We start from the raw sequence: 20110 nt of genomic DNA, 5'->3' as shown, positions 1-20110 counted from the left end.
ACACCGCAGTGGTCTCACAATAGTGCAAATAACCCAAACTTACGTGCAGTAGTTAGAGCAACTGTTGTCTTTAGACAAGGCATGTCCTGTTGGAAGAGCGAACTTGACTCGGGAGGCGGGGACGAGCTGCTGCGGCCCCGAGCCCCCCGCGAGGGCCGCGCCACAGGCTCCCTCCGGCCGCCGCGCCCCGGGCCGCTCTTCGGGGCTCCCCGGGGCGGAGCGGCCGGCAGCCTCTGGCGCGCGGGGTCCGGGGGCTCACAGCTTCGCGTGCACCTTCTGGTGCTGGATCAGGTGGCCGTGCTGGTTGAAGGCGCGGCCGCACTCGGCGCACTCGTAGGGCCGCTCGCCCGTGTGGATGCGCTGGTGCTGGATGAGCACCGAGTACTGGCTGAAGGCCTTGCCGCAGCGGCTGCACTCGTAGGGCCGCTCGCCCGTGTGCGTCCGCAGGTGCACGATCAGCGTGGCCTTGAGGCTGAAGGCCTTGCCGCACTGCGCGCAGCGGAACGGCCGCTCGCCCGTGTGGATGCGCTCGTGCTGCACCAGCGAGCGGCGCGCGCTGAACGCGTGCCCGCACTCGCCGCACACGTACGGCTTCTCGCCCGTGTGCACGCGCTGGTGCTGCGTCAGGTGCGAGTGCTGCACGAAGGCCTTGCCGCACGCGTAGCAGCCGTACGGCTTCTCCTCCGTGTGGATGCGCTCGTGGTTCATGAGCGTGGAGCGGTGGCTGAAGGCCTTGCCGCACTCGCCGCACTCGTACGGCTTCTCGCCCGTGTGCACGTTGTGGTGCTGGATGAGCACCGAGCGGTCGCTGAAGGCGCGGCCGCACTCGCTGCACGTGTAGGGCTTCTCGCCCGTGTGCACGCGCTGGTGCTGCAGGAGCGTGCGCTTGACGCTGAAGGCGCGGCCGCACTGCGCGCACTCGTGCGGCTTCTCGCCCGTGTGCACGCGCTGGTGGCTGCGCAGCACCGTGCTGTGGTTGAAGGCCTTGCCGCACAGCGGGCACACGTACGGCCGCTCGCCCGTGTGGATGCGCTGGTGCTGGATGAGGTGCGAGAGCTGCGTGAACGCCTTCCTGCACTCCAGACACTCGTGCGGCTTCTCGCCCGTGTGGATCTTGTGGTGCTGCGCCAGGTCCGAGCTCACGCGGAAGGCCTTCCCGCACTCGTTGCACTCGTAGGGCTTCTCGCCCGTGTGGATTCTCCGGTGCTTGCTGAGCACGGAGCTCTGGCTGAAGGCCTTCCCGCACACGCCGCACACGTAGGGCTTCTCCCCGGTGTGGGTGCGCTGGTGCTGCAGCAGATGGGAGCTGCGGCCGAAGCATTTCCCGCACTCGGTGCACTTGTAGGGCCTCTCCCCGCTGGGGACACCCTGCTGCGGAGGGGCAGGCACACTCCGGCTGGGGACCTGAGCTCCAGGCGGGCCGCCGGGGCTTGGGCTCACAGGGCAGCTCTGCTCGGCTTTGTAAGGTCTGTGATCGGGCTGGCCCGAGGGTGTCGCCCCCAGAACCGCGGACACTTCCTCTGAAAGAAACGGCTTCAGACTCAAATCCCTCTTCGGGTTCTCTCCCTTGTTCTCATGCTCTGAAACAACAAACCCAAAGTAAAAGTTAACTGCTCACCGACTCAGAACAGCAGAGCACGTGTCCCCAGAGGTGGCCCCCAGGCTGTGGTCCCTGAATGCACACGGCCCCGAGAGCTGCCGTCGGGGAGAAAACTCACAACTGTGTCCAGTAACTAGAAACGTGCCCAGGCAGACAGGGCAGTTGGAGATAGGTGTGGAAGGCCATGAGGCACACAGCGGCAGGTGACAGGCCATTACTGCCCGAGTCCCACTCTCCCCGTGGTCTCTGCTTTCTAAGATTTTATTTGAGAGAGAACAAGCGGGGAGAGGGACAGAGGCAGACTCCCTGCTGAGCAGGGAGCCCGACGCGGGACTCACGACTGCAGCAGAAGGCAAATGCTTAGCCCACTGAGCCACTCAGGAGCCCCACCCTGGAGTCTTGATGCACAGAGCTTCCAGAAGCCATCATCAAACCGCAACCCCACCCGGGACTGCAGGAACTCCTGCTGGGCAGACAGCGACACAAGGGCAGCTGGAGCTGGTAGACGTGTGAGTCACACACACACACACACACACACACACACACACACACGGCCCTAGGACCCATGCATGGGGAAGTGTGACCTCCTGCAGAGAATGCACACAATGGGGGTCTTGCCACACCTAGGCTGGGATGCGGCCTGCGGAGCAGCAGTGGGCACTGCAGAGAAGGCTCCGGTAGATGTTTTTAGTGTCAGGCTGGGGACTCTCTGCAGTGTGAGTGGGGGAGGACAGGGTGGCTTGGGGAGCTCTACGCCCAGTATGGGACTTGAACTCATGACCTTGAGATCAAAACCTGTGTACTCTAGCGTCTGAGCCAGCCGGCACTCCTGAGAACAAGTGTTTCACATCTTGGAGACCAAGCCATTGAGATGACAAGATGCCGGTCGGGGAAGGACAAGACTTCACAAGGGACCTCAGGGCTGTCGTGGGAGGACGAGACTGTGCTCCTGGAGTGATCCTTACCAAGGACCCCCAACAGGTGGCGCCGACACCACGTCAGGGCCAGAAGCGAGAGCCTGACTGCAGACCCGCGGCGAGGCCTCCCGTGGGCCCTCCAGTGACCAATCTCCGCCCTGCAGACTAGGACGCCACCTGCAAACACGGAGCCGCCACCCCCAGCTTCCCAAAGACCTCGGCCAGGAACAGCATTAAAAATGGGTGCACCTGAGGGTCATCTGGAATGAGAAGCCTCCGGGCAGAGGGCGGCTGAGAACTCTCGCAGACGCACTCAGGGTCTATGGCAGGTGTCCAGGGGCCTGTGGCCCTGAGGGGAATGTAGATGCTGACCCAGCCACCTCGAGACCACGAGCTAAGACGGCGCCCAAATGGGCACATGCGTAGGGTGCTCCTTCGCTCCCCCTTCTCTCCAGAACTTACTCCCCTGGTTCATGGGGCAAGAACTGGGCATTCCCAGCTCAGAGAGCCGGACTGTGCTCTGCTCCCTCGCGCTCAGAGGCCGTTCCCAGGATGGGGGCCTGTGGTGGTCCTTCGCCTCCATCTGGTGGCAAGTATGTCTCGTTCTGTGGTTCTTCATTAGAAAGCTGAACAGCACCCAGTCGTTTTCCACCTGTGTCCTACCTAGACTAGGATACCGTCGAGTTCCCCACACCTTGCTGGTAACAGCATATTGAGATGCAAGCTTCCCGCTTTAATTAGCTCATGACTTGGTCCGGGAAGACAAATGCTACATAACGGGCCGTAATGGAGTTCTGACTGGGCCTCGGAGGAAGATCTGGGCCAAGGTGGTCAATAAATAAAATATGCTTGTTTTACTCTGTGTTGCCTCTTGGCAGCTGGGTTACCTTGGCGGGGGCGGGGGGCGGGGCAAGACCTACCAAATGCTAATGTTTCTTGCAGAAGTCGGTGGCAGCCAGATGGAAGCAGACCCTCAGCAGAGGGTCATCTAAGAAGAGGCAGGAGTGGGAAGTTGGGAGACTCCCCTGAGTGAGGGGCTCCCGTAGAGGCTGGGACCCCACTCCGGGCTCTCCGCACCCACCCCGAGACTCAGCTGCACTCGAGACACGGACACTCTCTCCAGGCTCGGGTGGGGGATCTGCTAACCTTGCCATCTTAGACGGCCCACTCGCACATCCGCGTCAGGAGTCCAGCAGAGAACTTGGCTCCTTCCTCCCAGAATAAGCCCCTACTTCTCCCGGCCGGTGGGCTTCAGGATCCACATCTCTTTTTTGATTCCTTATCTTTCTCTTTCCCCAACAGTGTCCAAACCCCTAGTTCCTACTGTCAGACCAGCATGTGACAGCTTACCGTTGTTGTTTTTTTTTTTTAATCTTTTAATTTTTGAGAGAGAGGGAGAGAGAGGACGAGGAGCAAAGGGAGAGGGAGAGAGAGTCACCAGCAGACTCCATGCTGAGCCCAGAGCCTGATGCAGGGCTCGGTCCCAAGACCCATGAGATTGCGACCTGAGCTGAAACCAAGAGTCAGATGCTTAACCGACTGCAGCACCCAGGCGCCCTGGGACAGCTTATTGTCCCATGTCCGTCTCGCCCAGCCCTGCCTGCTCATCAGTGACACGGGATGACTCCTCACCATGACCAACAGAAGCGCACAGTCCGACACAGAAAGTCAAGTGGACACACTGACCAATCCAGTTACATTTCCCATGTCCCTTTTACTGTTAATATCACTACTATTATCCATTATGTAAAGCAACGTTACTATACTACTTATGATGAACTACGTGTTAACTGGAATGCCCCAGGAGGAAGAAAGCTGGAAGGAGTATCACTGCCTCCCTAACAGCAAGGAAAGGTGAGGTGATCTACAAAATCGTAACTTTCTTGAATCTATCACAGAGCCGAGGTCATGATGGCAACCAAGTGACCTGAACCCAAGGAGAGACAGGTGCCTGCACGGGCAGACAACTGCGCTGAGGTGCCCGGATGAGAGGCAGGAGCAAGACGGAAGACGGGCCACCACTCAAGCAAGGAAGAAGCCCCTGGCTAAAACAACGGATTTCCAAAGAACCGCAGATGCAGGGTTCCTGATCACGGGCTTCTCCCCTGGGGGCAGGTCCAGAGGGTGCCTCCCGGGGACCCACCTGAACCCTTCTCCTCCACAAAGCAAACGCTGCCAAGTCCCTGCGTGAGAGAAAACAAACTTCTCATTTTAGGGCACAGATAAAAATTCCAATGGCTGGAAGGGGAATGAAAATGATCACGAGCTCAGCAGGGAGAAGTCCGCTTCAACTAAGGGAAGGGCTGCGGCCCAGGGACACAACAGTGGTACGCCCTCTCGTTTCCCCCAGCCCCTGGCCCGAAGGCCAGCAAGCCCCGAGGAACCAGCCACTGCGTACTACTGCTTGGGTGGGGGCAAGAGCACAGAAGAAAACCCCCTCTCGGGGGCACACCTGGGAGACGGAGAGTCTCCCAGGAATCTCAGTGGTGCGCTGAAGGCCACTCTGGGAAGAACAGAGCCCAGCCCGAGCCCTGACCAGACTCAGACTGTCACACGATCAGCCCAGCAGGTCAGGCTCTGTCTGCAGACAGACTACTCACCTCTATCTCTACTGTCCTAATTGATAGCTGACATTCGATAAAAGTTACGAGACACCCAAGAGAAAGAAGACACACACACAGAATCAAGAGACCAAGTGATCACCGGAACTAGAATTAGAGATGACCCGTATCTTGGAAGGATGTGAATGATCAGATGGGGGATTTCAGCAGACAGACACTGTGAGAGTCCAACTGGAAATGCTAAATGTAAAAAAACACAGCCACACAAGAATGCCTCTACTATGCTCATCAGTGGACCCAACCCAGTGAGCTTGAAAATGGGCCAACAGAAATTATCCAAGAAGAAACTCAGGGCTGTTTTAATGGATTAAATGTTGTGTCCCCCACCCCCAATTTACACGTTGATGCCCTAAGACCCCATGTGATATTTGGTTGGGCCTTTGGGAGGTGATCAGGGTTAGACAAGGTCACGAGAATGGGACCCCCATGATGGGGTTAGTGCCCAAAAAGAGACACCGGGGAGCTTACTCACTTCCCACCTCCCCCGCCCCAGGCATGCACAGGCACAGAAAGGGGTCATGTGAGCACCAGAAAGCTGCTGTCTGCAAGCCAGGAAGAAAGCCCTCAGCAAAACCCAACTGCGGTTTTGTCTCAGACTTCCAGCCTCCAGAGCTGTGAGAATAAAATTTCTGATGTTTAGTCACTCTGTCAATGACCTTTTGTTACGGCGGCCCGAGCAGACCCATCCAGTGCACTGTGAAATGGTGTTAACGTCGTCTGAAGGTACTCGACGGCTAGAGACGTGTATTGTAAGCCCTAGAGCAGCCACTAAACATCGCGGTTACCTCTTCTTTCTCCTTTAAAAAAAATTGTTACTTTTCATGATTCTATTTTATCTCCTTTCTTGGCTTCTTAGTTATAATACTTCTTTTGATTATGATGTAGTTCAGTGTAATTTTATCGTGTAGAGGCATAGTTTCTTAGATCTGTGAGTTTATACTTTTCATCAAATTTGGAAAAATTTCAACCATCATTTCTTAGAATATTTTTTCTAACCCCCCATCCCTGCTTTGTTGGCTTCAGCTATACATTAGGCCATTTCAGACTGTCCCCCAGCTCACAGATATCCTGTCGTCTTTTTTTTCTTCTGTTGCAGGACTTTCTAAATGACTTTGTTTTCACTAACCTTTTTAGGATTTTATTTATTTGTCAGAGAGTGAGTGAGTGAGCATGGGAAGGGGGAGGGGATAGGGAGAAGCAGATTCCCCAGTGAGCAGGGAGCCTGATGCGGGACTCGATTCCAGGACCCTGGGATCATGATGTGAGCCGAAGGCAGAGGCTTAACCCACTGAGCCACCCAGGCGCCCATGGTTGTGTTTTCTTACTTCTTTGGATGTCTGGTAACTTTTTATTTGATATCAGATGTTACAAATTTTACCTTGTTTGATGCTGGATATATTTTTTTAAATGATTTTATTTATTTATTTGGCAGAGAAGAGTGAGAGAGCACAAGTAGGACTGGCAGAGGGAGAGGGAGAAGCAGGCTCCCCGCTGAGCAGAGAGCCCGATATGGGGCTCTATCCCAGGACCCTGAGATCAGGACCTGAGCCAAAAGCAGACACTTAATTGACTGAGCCATGCAGGTGCCCTGGTGCTGGATATATATATATATATTCTTGAACAGAGAGAGCGATCACAAGCAGGCAGAGAGAGGGGGGCAGAGGAAGCAGGCTCCCCACCAAGCAGAGAGCCTGACATGGGGCTCGATCCCAGGACCCTGAGACCATGACCCAAGCCGAAGGCAGAGGCTCAACCCAACGAGCCACCCAGGCACCCCTATTTTTTGAGCTTAGGGAGCCTGGGTGGGGCTGTTGGTTAAGCATCTGATTCTTGGTTTTGGCTGAGGTCATGATCTCTGGGTTGTGAGATCGAGTCCCATGTCGAGCTCTCTGCTCAGTATGGAGTCTGCTTCAGTTTCTCTCTCCCTGCTCCTCCTCTAATAATTATTTTTAAAAAAGATTTTATTTATTTACTTCACAGAGAGACACAGAGAGAGAGAACACAAGCAGGGGCAGCGGGAGAGGGAGAAGCAGGCATCCTGCTGAGCAGGGAGCCCGATGTGGGGCTCGATCCCAGGACCCTGGATCATGACCTGAGCCGAAGGCAGACGCTTAACGACTGAGCCACCCAGGTGCCCCTAAAGTAAATAAATATTAAAAAAAAAAAAAAGAAAAAGAAAAAGAAAAAATATACCAGAGCTCAAGTATCCTTGGTTAAGTTACTTCAAAGCAGCATGTCTGGTCCTTGCCTTTCACCTGTGTCGGATCAGACCAGAGTAGTGCTCAGGGCGCTTTTCCCTGCTAGTTAGCTCGCTGTTGGGAGCAGACAGCATTCCCAGCCTTGTGTGAGTGCTGGACACTCTAAGTACTAGCCTATAGTTCTCTAGTCCTATAGCACAGGGAGTTCTCTGCTCAGTGTATCACAAGGCTGAATTCTTGTGTGGAGACTCAGGCAATAAATGTACTTGAAAGCTCATTCTTACTGTTGTCAACAGTTAGCCCCTTGTAGCTATGGGACTAAGGTGACTGCTTCTTTGCCACTCTCGGCTCCTAACTGCTAACTGCATTCCCTGCCATGTGGCCGTTTCGCCTTCAAGGCAGTGATGGTGCATCAAATCCTTCCCATTCCTGAATCTGACTTCTGTCTCTGACCTCCAGACCCATATTTAAAGGGCTCTCCATTACTTAAAAGCAAAAGCTTAATATAACATAATCATAGGAGTAAAACCCACGTTCACAATCCTGGGGATTATGCAGGTAGGGCACGGACCCCATGGGGCAGGGATCTGGGAGGCTGTGTGCTAAGAAAGAGAGCTCTGGTCTCTCTTCCTCTTCTTATGAAGACACCAACCCTAACAAATCAAGGCCCTAGCCGTGTGATCTCACTTAACCTTAATTACTTCTATCAAGGGTCTGTCACCAATACATTCACACTGGGGTTGAGAGCTCCAACAGATGAATGGGAGAGGGGCACAAACGTTCATTCTATTATGAAAACCATCTTAAATCCTGACCGCTGTAGCTGCTGCTCCTTCTAAAGAGGCGGCTCTTTCTGGGCACTGGACTGTTTCCTTGCTAGTGCTAATACTCAAGGGGTCCTCCTGCAGAGCTCCAGAGTTCTCTTTGTCAGATGCACGCTTCCATGGGACTTCTAGCCTCCCTGGTGTCTCTGGTCCCCTGGCTATGTGTTCTCAAGTCTGGGAGACCACTGGGCTCTCCCAGTCTTCCTCGCCCCACACTGTGATCTTCTCCAAGCTTTAAGCTGAGAGCAATTGTTGGGATCAACCCTTTGTTTCTTGTCTCTCGGGGATTAATTTCCTTCACTGACTGACATCCACTGAGAGAAAGATGCCCAACACCTTGAGAGCTGTGGTTTCATAGATCTTGTTGTTTTAAGGTTGTTTCAATTGAGGGGGTAACTCCCATCTCTGTTTACTCCCATCTTGGCTGAAGTAGAAGCCTTTGTGTTTTTGTTTTTTTAAAAAATAGCTTTATTTTAGAAATTTGTATCTCTAACCAATAACTTAGTACCTGGTCTTCTTCAATTTGCTTTCCTCTCCCAACACTACGTTCCTGATTCATCACATTGTTCCAAAGTAGTTATTAAACCATTTTCACTATGATTTTTTTTTTATTAAAACACCAGGACAAGGGTAGATGGAGAGGAGAAGGGAGTTGAGGGAAATTGGAAGGGGAGGTGAACCATGAGAGACTATGGACTCTGAAAAACAACCTGAGGGTTTTGAAGGGGCGGGGTGGGAGGGTGGGGGAACCAGGTGGTGGGTATTAGGGAGGGCACAGATTGCATGGAGCACTGGGTGTGGTGAAAAAACAATGAATACTGTTACGCTGAACATAAATAAAAAATTTAAAAAAAAAAAAAAAAAAAAAACACCAAAGTTTATTCACCTATCTATTTTACTGCTGGTGGACATTTGGGTCATTCCCAATTTTGCATGCCTCTATGAAGACTCTTATGTATGTTTCTCAGTGCTTACACACGAACAGCCTCATTGTGCACACCAGAGCGGAGCACTGACATAGGGACCTGTATTTTCACCTTCATTACAGAATGCCAAATGGGTTTCTAAAGGGAGTGTGCACATTTATACCCTCATTAGCTGCCTTACGGCTTCACCCAAACTCGACAGTCCATTTTTCCCCCACTTTTTTCATTCTGAAGGTATAACATGGTGAATCAGAATGGTTTTGATTTCCATTTTATTGATGAATAATGAGGCCGAGCATGTTCTCACATTTACTGGCCCTTTGGTTTTCCTCCTCTATCAGAACCTGTTCAAGTTGTGTACCCACTTTTATTACCAGATTATTTCTGTATTTTTTATTCTCTTCAGAACAATTATTGGGTGTAGATAGTTACAAAACGGTAACGCTAATAGGTTCTTCATTTAAAAAAATCTGAGTTTACTGTCCTCTATCTGATAACATTTTTTATACATCTTATTTTTTTTAACTTATTGTTATTTATTTATTTAAAAGATTTTACTTATTTATTTGACAAAGAGAGAGAGACACAGTGAGAGAGGGAACACAGCAGGGGGAGTGGGAGAGGGAGAAGCAGGCCTCCTGTGGAGCAGGGAGCCTGATGTGGGGTTTGATCCCAGGACCCTGGGATCATGACCTGCACTGAAGGCAGAGGCTTAATGACTGAGCCACCCAAGCGCCCCAATATACATCTTACTTTTAAAAGGTTATACTATGTGGTTTTTAAACAGGAAAACACAGTTTAGTGCTTTTTGACTTCTAAAGCCTCATCATCATAGCATAAAGCCAGTAAGCCAAAGAAATAATTACCCATTTGCACTGAAAAGTACCATTTCTACTGTTTGAAGTTTCCTGAATAGGTAGTTTCTTCCCTGATGCCAAAGTACCAAGATGAGGAAGATGACCTTAAAAAGTTAAAAAATAACTGTACGGGAGGTTAATCACTCACTCTTCCGTGTCATCACATCCACGCATGACCAAACTTTCCTGTTCACAGACAGACTCAGGCTGCTGTCAGTGCCAGGCCACCCTGTGCCCACGTGGTACAGGAGCCTAAGCAGAGCCCTCACTTTCAGAATGGTGGCTTCAGATTCAAGCACAGACTAGGGAGGAGTGTTTTACATGTGACAAGACAAAGGGAGAAAAACAATTCCACTGAAACAGATTTTTAATTTAGAAAACCCCTCCCCAAAGTCAGAACATACTCTGGTGAATCCTGAGCATTAATACCTGCAGGGACCGTATGGGTTAGAACGATGAGACACACACCTACCCCATGGACAGGGAGAACTGTCTTGTCGCATACAAGCTGCTGTGTGGTCACGCCTGTAGCTGTCTGCAAAAGGAAAAGAGAGCTGAAGGGAAACAAAACACTTCTCGAGAGGAGGAACTTTCCACCTGCCGTTACGACATAAGTGCAATTCACTGCATTAAGCCTCTGCCAGAAGAGGCTGGACGTTACTCCTGCTGTCTATCACCTGTCAGTGCCCACAGCCACTGGGAACTGATTAACCCCAAGGGAAGGAGGGCCAGCTCATTTCACTCACCTGACCGGCCACTCCCCAGGCCCCTAGTCTCCTCAGCCCCTTGCCCGTCCAGGACCCATGGCTCTTCGCCTCGCTCCAGCTGAGAGATCACATTGGGCTTTGATCCTGGAAGTCCTGCTCATGGGAGGGAAGGCCTTTTGTCAACACAGTATCTGTGAACACCCACACCCCACCCCACCCGAGTGACCTGCAAGCATGACAGACAGGACTGACATTCCTCTAGAGCCCCCACCACAGGGCCCCCACCACAGGGCCCCCACCCCTGGCCGAGCACAGACACGGAAGAGGCCTGCTGAGGGGCCATACCTAGAGACACCACGTTCCCATAGGTCTCCATCATCACGTGTCGGTAGAGGCCCCGCTGAGCAGGGCCCAGGCGGTCCCATTCCTCCTGGGAGAGGAGCACGGCCACATCCTCAAAGGTCACCTTGGCCTGGAATGACAGGGGCTGCTGCAGGTTGGACGAAGTCTCCACATCTGAGATGGAGTGGATGCAAGTGGAGATACCCTTGGGAGGGGAAACGCATGTGAACAGCTTGGCGGGGGAAGGGGGGGGTGGGGGAGCGTGACGGGAAGAGGCCACAGGGGTCGGAGGCAGTGACACTTAGGCGACCACCTGGAGCCCTGGGCTTGGAGGGCTGTGAGGGAACGCAGAGGGGCTGCACAGGCCTCGAGGGCAGCTCACCTGGGGTCCTGCTGGTGGAGGCAGGAGCCTGGCCGCTGCCATGGCTGATCGCCTGAGGTTTCCGAGGAAGATGGAAGTCAGAGGAGCCTGTGGGGCTGAGGAAGAGGGAGTACATGAGAGGCCCAGCCTCGCCCTCACAGACCCCAGTTCTGGGAGTCCAACCCCACCCCCGCCAATTCTTGCTCCACAATTCAGGAACCATGGTCCCTGGACTCTGACTGTGAGCCCAGAAACAATCCCACCTCGGATGCCTGGGGACACCTGTGTACCCCAAGGCTCCAGCCAGAAGGTTTTGTTCTCCAGACCCCGGGGTCCTCATGGTCAGCTGGGGAGCTAACAAGGACTCGGCGCCATCTGCTCGGGCCCACAGTCCGCACAGAAGGGCTGGTGCCAGGCCAGGCTGCCTCCAGAGATAACCTCCAGGGAAGACAGGCTGAGAACGCGTGGTGTTGCTTGAGGCCCGAACTCTTGGGGCAGCCCACCCCAGGTCCTTTGTGAGTCACTCGACTGCGACTCCTGTGGGCTTGTTGGTGCCTCAGGCTGCCCTGGTTGTGCCCTGGCTCTGCAGTGAGGCTGGCGCCGTCAGCCTGGTGGTGGCTCCACCAGGGACTGGCACTGGAGGCATGACACGTGGTTGATTCTGGTAGATTAAGTCCAGAGTCACTGAGGGATTTGCTCTGAGCACCTTGGGGAGGCCTGTGGGTGGGCAGGTTCTGGGGACATAAAAGGACTAGCTTAGCTGAGGTGTCTGTCATATTCAAATTACTGGAAAAAATGGGGGGGGGACGACCAAGAGCTCTCCTGATGGGGGGATGGGGTTCGCATTATTTGGAGTGTCAAACGGAGTCTCCAAGAGGGACACGGCCACCAAGATCACCTTGACAAACAGGATGCCCCACACTGTGGGCTGCCTAAAGGGACGACTTGGGGGCAGAAAGTCAGGAAGCATCACAACCCATTTTCTTCGTAGAATATAAAACGTATGTGTATGTTCGCACAGACAACTTCTGGGAATAGACACACGGAATCCCTAACTGCAGCTGCCTCTGCGGGACAGCAGAGTAGACTCAGGTGGAGAGCGGCTGGCCTCTCTCCACCCCTCTGTTCACCAAGAATGCCTATTCTCACCAAATCCGTGTGTCTGTGTCAATGCAACAGAACTCTAATTAGGATCCCAACAGGGGTCTTAAAACAGTGACACTAGGGACGCCTGGGTGGCTCAGTTGGTTGGGCAGCTGCCTTCGGCTCGGGTCATGATCCCAGCGTCCTGGGATCGAGTCCCACATCGGGCTCTTTGCTCCGCGGGGAGCCTGCTTCTCCCTCTGCCACTCTGTCTGCCTGTGCTCACTCTCTCTTTCTCTGACAAATAAATAAAATCTTTAAAAAAAAAAAAAAACAGTGACACTAACCTTAAAATTCATATGAACAATAAATGCTGGAGAACAGGTAAGAATAAAATCTGAAAGAATGGGGGGGGCCTCACCAGGTCTCAGAACAACGATGAGAAAGTCACTGCCACCACCTGCTCTGCCCCCTGCCCTCTTGATGGTGTATCCGACATCCACACCCTCTCAAGCAGCCCACAAACCTGCCACTGTTCATGGCCAGTCATCTTCCCCATGGCTTTGTCCAGCTGCCTCCCCGTGAGTGGTCTCCACCCTCCCCACCAAGGCGGCCCTGGTCAGGGGCTTCCATCACCTCCATGTGGCCAGCTCCTCGCCCACTGTCGGCAGTGGTGAGAGTCAGTCACCCTGTCCTCCTGCAAGTCAGTCCCCACCAGGTGTCCTGGACATTGGTCCCTCAATCCTCACCTGCATGAGAATCTGACCTTCCTGGATAATTCAGCCCTGGTCCGCTGGGAACCAGGTACAAGTAGGCCCCACTGCAACTGGGTCAGGATTCAACAGGAAACACTCATGGGAACACCATTCAGGACCTCCCCAGTGAGTGCTGGAGACAGGTACAGCTGACCCGAGGAAGCATTTGGCTTTTTTTTTTTTTAAAGACTTATTTATTTGAGAAAGAGAGAGTGAGAGTGCGCGCAGAAGCAGGGGGAAGGGCAGAGCAAAAAGAATCTTCAAGGAGACTCCCCACTGACTGTGAAGCCCAACACCAGGCTTGATCTCCTGACCTGAGTCAACACCAAGAGTCAGACACTCAACAGAATGAGCCACCCGAGCACTCCTCCTCCTCCGCCTTCACACCCACTCCTCCTCCACCCTCCAAGCACATCCAGAACTCGGCCCTGCTGGAGCAGGGCTGTTCCCCTATGCACCCCCAACCCCACTGTGGGAACAGTGACTGTGGCTGGCTTGAACCCCTTCCTGGCTCCTTCACGGCTGCTTCGAGGTTGGTCAGAACCCCTGCCTGGGCTTCCCTTCCGCTAGGGAGGCTCCTGACCTTTGGCTGGTTCTTGGCACATAATCCTCTCATCGAGGGCCTTCCTGACCCCCCCAACCTTGAAGGCCTGTCTCCCATTCCTGATTCTCCCTTTGTGTCCCAGAGCAGCCAGCAACCCAATGTTTGCTGATTAAGTGAATGAAATAAGAGCTATGAGCCCATACTTCACACTCTTTCTCAGGAAAGCCACTTGGCAGTATGTAGATGAATCAGACCATTTCAGAGTGGGCACTCCCCTGGAATGGACACAGGCCCAAGGATGGTGCCACTGCCAAGCCACAGTCCTTCCACACACAGGTCACACACCCCGAGAAAGATTTAAGCTGGGGGAGACAGCCAGTAGATAAATGAGACCATGGGACGTAGAGAGCATGTCCATAATGTCCTCTTTCAGAAAGAATGCCTCCAGGGTCAAGAAGCGTGAGTGCTTTGTCCTCACCTATAAAACGGGGAGACCACACCCCTCCTCTGCAGGCCTCAAGAGGCAGCAAGGTGCAAAGTCAGATGCTGCTGGGCTCATTCAATTAGATTAACTCAAAAAACCAGGCTGTCAGTATGAGTGAGGTGTGGAGGCAGGTGTACAAGGCAAAGGGCAAGATTCCCAGGGGTGAGTGGAGGGAAGGGGACGGTCCTAGAAAAGCACTGAAACAAAGGCTCTCTACCCAGGATGACCTTCACACGTTACCAAGCAAAAGCATACACACCAGGATACTTGTTACTTTGGTTGAAGGTTTGTGTCCTTCCAATATGCATATGGTGAAATCCTAACGCCCAGCGGGATAGTGTTAGGAGGTGAGGCCACCGGGAAATGCTTAGGTCATGAGGCCGGAGCCCTCACAATGGGATCAGTACAAGAACCTCACAGAGCTTCCTCACGCCTTCCGCCATGTGAGGACGCAGCAAGAAGTCTGCAACCCGAAAAGGTCCTCCCCTGACCACAGAGGCACCCTGCAGCCTCCAGCACTTGAGAACCGTCTGTTTTATAGGTTACCTAGTCTATAGTATTTTACCATAGCAGCCCAAAGGAACTAAGACATATTCCTGTATTCTGATAAAGAAAAAGAACAAATACAAGAAGTGGTACTAACTAGTTTTGAACAAGTCTGTGGCTGCACACAAAGATACAAGAAGTGGTACTAACTAGTTTTGAACAAGTCTGTGGCTGCACACAAAGATGCGCAAGACACCGTGGCCCCCAAAGCTGACAGCTGTTGGGCAGGTGAACAGAGCCATCCAGGGCCATCCAGGGCCGAGAACTGGCACTTCCTGAGCCGCCCTCTCCTCCACCCTGACCCCCGTGATTCTGACGCCCACCTCCAGGCTTTGCTCTGTGAAACAACACAGAAGTTGTTTGTTTGTTTTTTAAACACGGGGATGGAGGGGCGGGGTGGGGGGGAGCAGGGGGAATCTTGGGCAGGCTCCACACTCAGCACGGAGCCCAATGTGAGGCTCGATCTCACAACCCCGAGGTCATGCTCTCAAGAGTCAGAAACTTAATGGATGGAGCCACCCAGGCGCCCCAACACAGGAGTCGAGACAGGAAGGGACATTAGGTGGGCATGCCCAGTTCTGTTCAGATGGCCATGCCACCCCCAACACAGGGCCAAGTACAAACTGCACCCCCCTGGTGCACCAGTGCCCACCCGTCCATCAGCCAGCCATTCCTCAGATGCAGGAATTTCATTTTTGGAAATCTCCTCAGGGAGCAGGGAGTAACCCAAACAAAACCAGAACAGATCAGTGTTCTCAGCAGCACCGGACGCTTCACGGGAAAGAAGCCGCGCTGCAGAGAGAGATTCTGTGCCAAGCAGGCCCCGGCTCTCGTGACGGCTGAGCAGCCAGCAACTAAGGAAGGGACGACGGAGGCGCAAAGAGCTTAGAACTTAATATTTTATTATTTATGATCACTTTGTTTTGTCAGCTAAGTTTTAGGAACTTATTGCCCTTATTGAATTCCTCCTGGGCCTGATGGAAAAGAACAAGCATGCCTATCTTCCAAAGACCTTGCCCACAGTGAGAGGCCAGGACAGGCACACCCCCAGTCCCTGGTCTGGGCTGGGCAGCTCCCAAGATCTTCCTCCTCTGTCCTCACCATCCTCACCTACGGGCTTTCTTGCTGGAGTGAGTACCGTGCCTTCCATGGGGGAAGCATCTTCAGGAGAGGCCTCTCTGAGCCACGTGCGAACACAGAGCAGAACCCTGCAATCCTCCACAGCCAACGATCACGCGCCCAGACCCATAGCTTCCTACACACCAGCAAGACCTGGTCAGAAAATACACAGGGAAAAAGATCCAGTTCACAAATGACCCAAGAAACAAGCTTAAAATAAACTTATCTCTATAGAAATGAGATGTAAATTCTCACTGTATCCACAAAACCAAGGTGCCCCAAGAGCCAAGTGGGCCTGGATGAAAAGGGGTGACACAGGAACCCGGCAGAGCAGGGCCAAATCCGTATACACAAACGGAGAACAGATGAGGCAATTCAAACTACTGAGGAAACAGGGTTCAGTAAATGGGGCCAGGACCAGCTAGATGCTTTAGGAAAAGTAGAATTAGGCCTGTACACGGAAGTTCAGCAGATCTCCCAGAAAGTAGAGGAAGGCAAAAAAATTAAAAAAAAAGGCTAGAAAAAAATTAGATCATCTCACATCAAATACTACACGTCTAATGAATCCTGGGCAGGCTAATGAATGAATGAAGAGCTGAAATTTTACGTCACATTTTATAGAAAGAACTTCAACGCAAATAAGTTTTTATTATTTCAGGTGGGAAGGGCCTCTTAAGCAAATACCCAAAGCAGAACTATGGGGGCAGAGACTTCCAGATCTGCTGCATGAAAATCAAGACCTCATGCACACCAAAGCCACCAAATTCCAGAATGGACCCAAAATCACGCACGAGTTTAATGCACGACCAAGGTGGTTTTCCAAATCAATGGAAAGATGAATTATTCAGTAGGTGGTGTTAGAAACAGCACAGAGAAAAAAACGACGCTGGATTCCTCTCACCCCACACCAAAATAAATTCCAGATGGATCCAACATTGCACAAGTACCAGAGAAAAACAAGGGTTTGTTTTAAAAATAACCTTGGCAAGGAGAAAGCCCTTTAAAACAACAAAGCTCAAAAGCCTTAGGAGTAAATACTCTACCATGAAAAAGTTGAAATCTCTTCCAAAAACCCCAAACCAGAACAAAACGCAGTAACTGGAGTCAAACGTCAGTTTGCGGAGGGTTTTCAGCGCACCCAGAGCGGAGTAGGAACCGGCCGACCCGGGGGGCCACGAAGGCACAGGAAGTTTCAACCTCACGCAGCACCGGGGACGGAAACTCGAACACTCACGCGACAACGGTGCGGGGCGCGCGACCCAAGGCGCCATCCCTCCCCGCAGCCGCGGACGGCGGGTGCCACAGCCGGGGGGAGCGCGGCCGCCCCTCGGCGGGTCCCCACGGCCGCGCTCGCCGACGCTCTCCCGCACGCTCGCGCTTCCCCAAACGCGCATCGTTTCGCATCAAGACGTGGAAAACCGATAACCCACCGGGGAAGCATCTGCAAAGAGGCCGAAGAGGCGGTCCCGGTCACTGAAAAGGGCTCCTCCGGAGTCCCAGGGAAAGCCAAGAACCCGGAGGAAAGACGGAAAATCACCAAGTGCTTTTGGGCCCAGAGACCCCGACGCCGCTCGGACGTGGAGCCACGGCTGACCGCGAGGCGCGGAGGCGCTGCGGGCGCTGCGGGCGCCGCGGGGCGGGGCGGGGCGGGCTTCTCACCCGGCCCTGGACTCCGGGAGCCCGCGACACGCGGGTCGCTGACCGCCCTCCCCGCCGAATCCCTGCACCTCCCGCGGGGCCCGGGGCCCGCGGTCCGCGGGGGAGGGGCCCGGGAGCGCGGCGTGGGGGGGGGGCGGGGGAGTCTGAAGAGTCCCGCGGCCTGCGGGGGGAGCTCGGGGCGCGGCGGGGGCCGAGCCGTGAGAGGGAAGGGCCGCGGGGGAGCGGGGAGGGCCGCGGCGGGGGCCCAGGGCGGAGGGTCGGGGCCGCGAGGGAGGGGCCCGGAAGCGGGCGGGGGGCGGGGGGTTCTGAGGTGTCCCGCGGCCTGGGGGGGGCGGTGCTCGGGGCGCGGCGGGGGCCGAGGGCTGGGGGTCAGGGGAGGCCCGCGTGCGAGGCGCAGGCGGCCGGGGTGTGGCGGAAGGCTGGGGGCTGGGGGCGCGCAGCGGGGTCCGCGGAGGCAGAGGAGGCCGCTGGGCGTCCGCCGCCGAAGGAGCCGGCGCCCGCAGGGAAGTGCCCAGTCCGCGAGGACGACCCGGCTCCGGCCTCCGTGCGGGCATGGGGTTCCCGACCTGCCAGTGCCCACGCGAACCCCCCACTCACCTTCCACGCCGCAGCCTCACGCGCGAAGGGACGGTCGCCCGCAACGCACTCAGACAAAGGGGACGCCCCGCCTCGTCTGCGCGTCCGCCAATCCCGGGGGGCCCCGCCTCCTCAGTCCCCGCCCACGCCCCCGGGCCACCAGTCCTGGCGTGCGACAGCCCCCAGCGCGGCCCTCGGCCCCGCCTTCCCCGCCGGCGCCATTTTCCTGACGGACAGCTCTGCGGCGCGCGCCAGAGCCACCGAGAGCGGAGACCTCCCGCGCGCCTAGAGAGGCCACACCGCGCCCGGGCCTTGCGCGCACCGCACTTCCGGCGGCCCTGCTGCGGCCCGGCTTGCGCCGCTGCTGCTGTGGGTTTCGGGTGTCTGTCCCCAGCGGCCCCCCGACCGCCTCGAGCGGGTGGCATTTCCCCCTCTGAAAGAGCCTTCTCGTTGCTGTGGCCCGGGACCCGGCGAGGGCCTGGCGGCGGTCGCGTGTGGCACTGAGGGCCCGCTCCGCCGCCTGCACTGGCCGTGACGGCCCTTGGGGGGGGTTGGAAGCCCGCGCCGCGGAGGGCGGTGAGCGGCCCCGCGGGGGCGCCCCCGGAGAGGAGCCTCAGGCGGCGCGGGCTGGAACGCGCGAGGGGCGCGGGCGGGCGGGAGAGTTGGTCGCGTCGCCTCTCCTGATGCGCGAACCCCGGGATTGGGCGCCCCGTGACCTCGGGCAGACGGGGTGCGGGGCGTGCGGGGGACGCCCCTCGCGTACTGCGGCTTTCCAGCTGCTCAGGGTGGACGCTTCCGGCGTACGCGACGCTAGAGGAGGTAGTTTAGCTCGTGTCCCTCCAGCCGCCGAAGCCGTACTGACCCCGGCGCTTCGCCTGCGTCCCTGCCGGGCTCCCTCCTTCCCCAGCCCCACGCAGCAGCTCGTTCGTTGGACTTCCAGGTCTGCGGAGCTGCCAAAGCGTGGTCACACCTCAGTGTTCCCCGTCACCCTTCACTGTCAGCGGGTAGCCGGTGCCCGTCAGTGTGTGTGAGTCCCGACTCAGACTGACGAGGGAGCAGGAGACAAGCTGAGGACAGGCGGGAGCTGACCACCCCCCCCCCGGCTGCCCGCGCCCGTGGGATGCATGTGGCGTTCCCCAGGCTCTCCCGGCTGCCCTGAAGGAAAAGCAGATGGCCGGCTTGTGGCGATCACAACCGGCAAGGCTTAGCGACCCGCGAGCACAAAGCCTTCCCATCCACAACCTAGTTTCCAGATACAATCAAATGTCCTCACAATCTACAGCCCATTGGCACATACTCGAGGCCGAGTGTCATGTTCCTCCAGGAAGCTCCCGACTACCTTACCGCCGGTGCTTCCCTAGGGGGGAAAACACCCTTAACTTGGCAGTGGCCAGGACTCTGGCATCCTGTGGGTCTTCTTTAACATACAAAAATCCTTTTGAAAGCTCCCTCTTCCATACCTCCCCCAAATTCCCAAGTATGTAATCAGCCACACCTCACAACCCCAGAGCGGATTTTTCTGCCCACAGGTCCTACAACTACCCTTTTGCACCAGAGACGTCTCAAGGGTTCTTTCTTGGTGTTGGCTCTGGACTTCACCCCACCAAACTTCACCTATATTCCAAAACCCCATCAAAACTAGCAATGCATAATGCATTTGGTTGACAGACTTACATTTTCTTTAATTTTTTAAAACTAGAATCTTACTTATTTTAAAATTTAAAATTTACTGTAGTTAGCATATGTTATATTGGTTTCAGGTGTATGGTAGAGTATGGTAGTGAACATTCCTAAGCTACGCATGGTAGCGGCGAGCCAACAATTCTTACCTTACTCAGGCCTCAAGATACTTGTACTCTCAATCCCCTTCGCCTGTTTCACCAAACCCCCCTCCTCCCACCTACCAGTTTGTTTGCTGTAGTCAGTCAGCCTTTTGATTTGGCTTTTCTTTCTTTTTCTTTGTTTTGTTTCTTAAATTTCACATGCGTGAA

At 54.8% G+C, this 20110-nt stretch overlaps 1 protein-coding gene across 2 annotated transcripts; it reads right to left on the bottom strand.

Annotated features, from left to right (window-relative positions):
- Positions 1-215: 215 nt before the first annotated feature.
- On the bottom strand, positions 216-18218 carry ZNF250 (zinc finger protein 250). 2 transcript variants are annotated; one of them, XM_080801077.1, is made up of 6 exons: positions 18141-18218; positions 11375-11469; positions 10996-11122; positions 10690-10803; positions 10416-10478; positions 216-1580 (listed from the first exon to the last, which is right to left on the bottom strand). In XM_080801077.1, the coding sequence occupies exons 2-6, from the start codon at positions 11414-11416 to the stop codon at positions 256-258; spliced, it is 1671 nt and encodes a 556-aa protein (XP_080657203.1). In that variant the 5' UTR covers positions 11417-11469; positions 18141-18218; the 3' UTR covers positions 216-255. The 2 variants fall into 2 exon arrangements, with proteins under 2 accessions (XP_080657203.1, XP_080657202.1); XM_080801076.1 differs by having other exon boundaries at positions 10996-11197; positions 18141-18214.
- Positions 18219-20110: the final 1892 nt, after the last annotated feature.

Source organism: Martes martes (assembly GCF_963455335.1).
Source record: "Martes martes genome assembly, chromosome: 4".
In the NCBI taxonomy this organism is placed as follows: domain Eukaryota; kingdom Metazoa; phylum Chordata; class Mammalia; order Carnivora; family Mustelidae; genus Martes; species Martes martes.
Note: the sequence above shows the minus strand (reverse complement) of the source record. Positions and strands in the feature narration are given on the sequence as shown.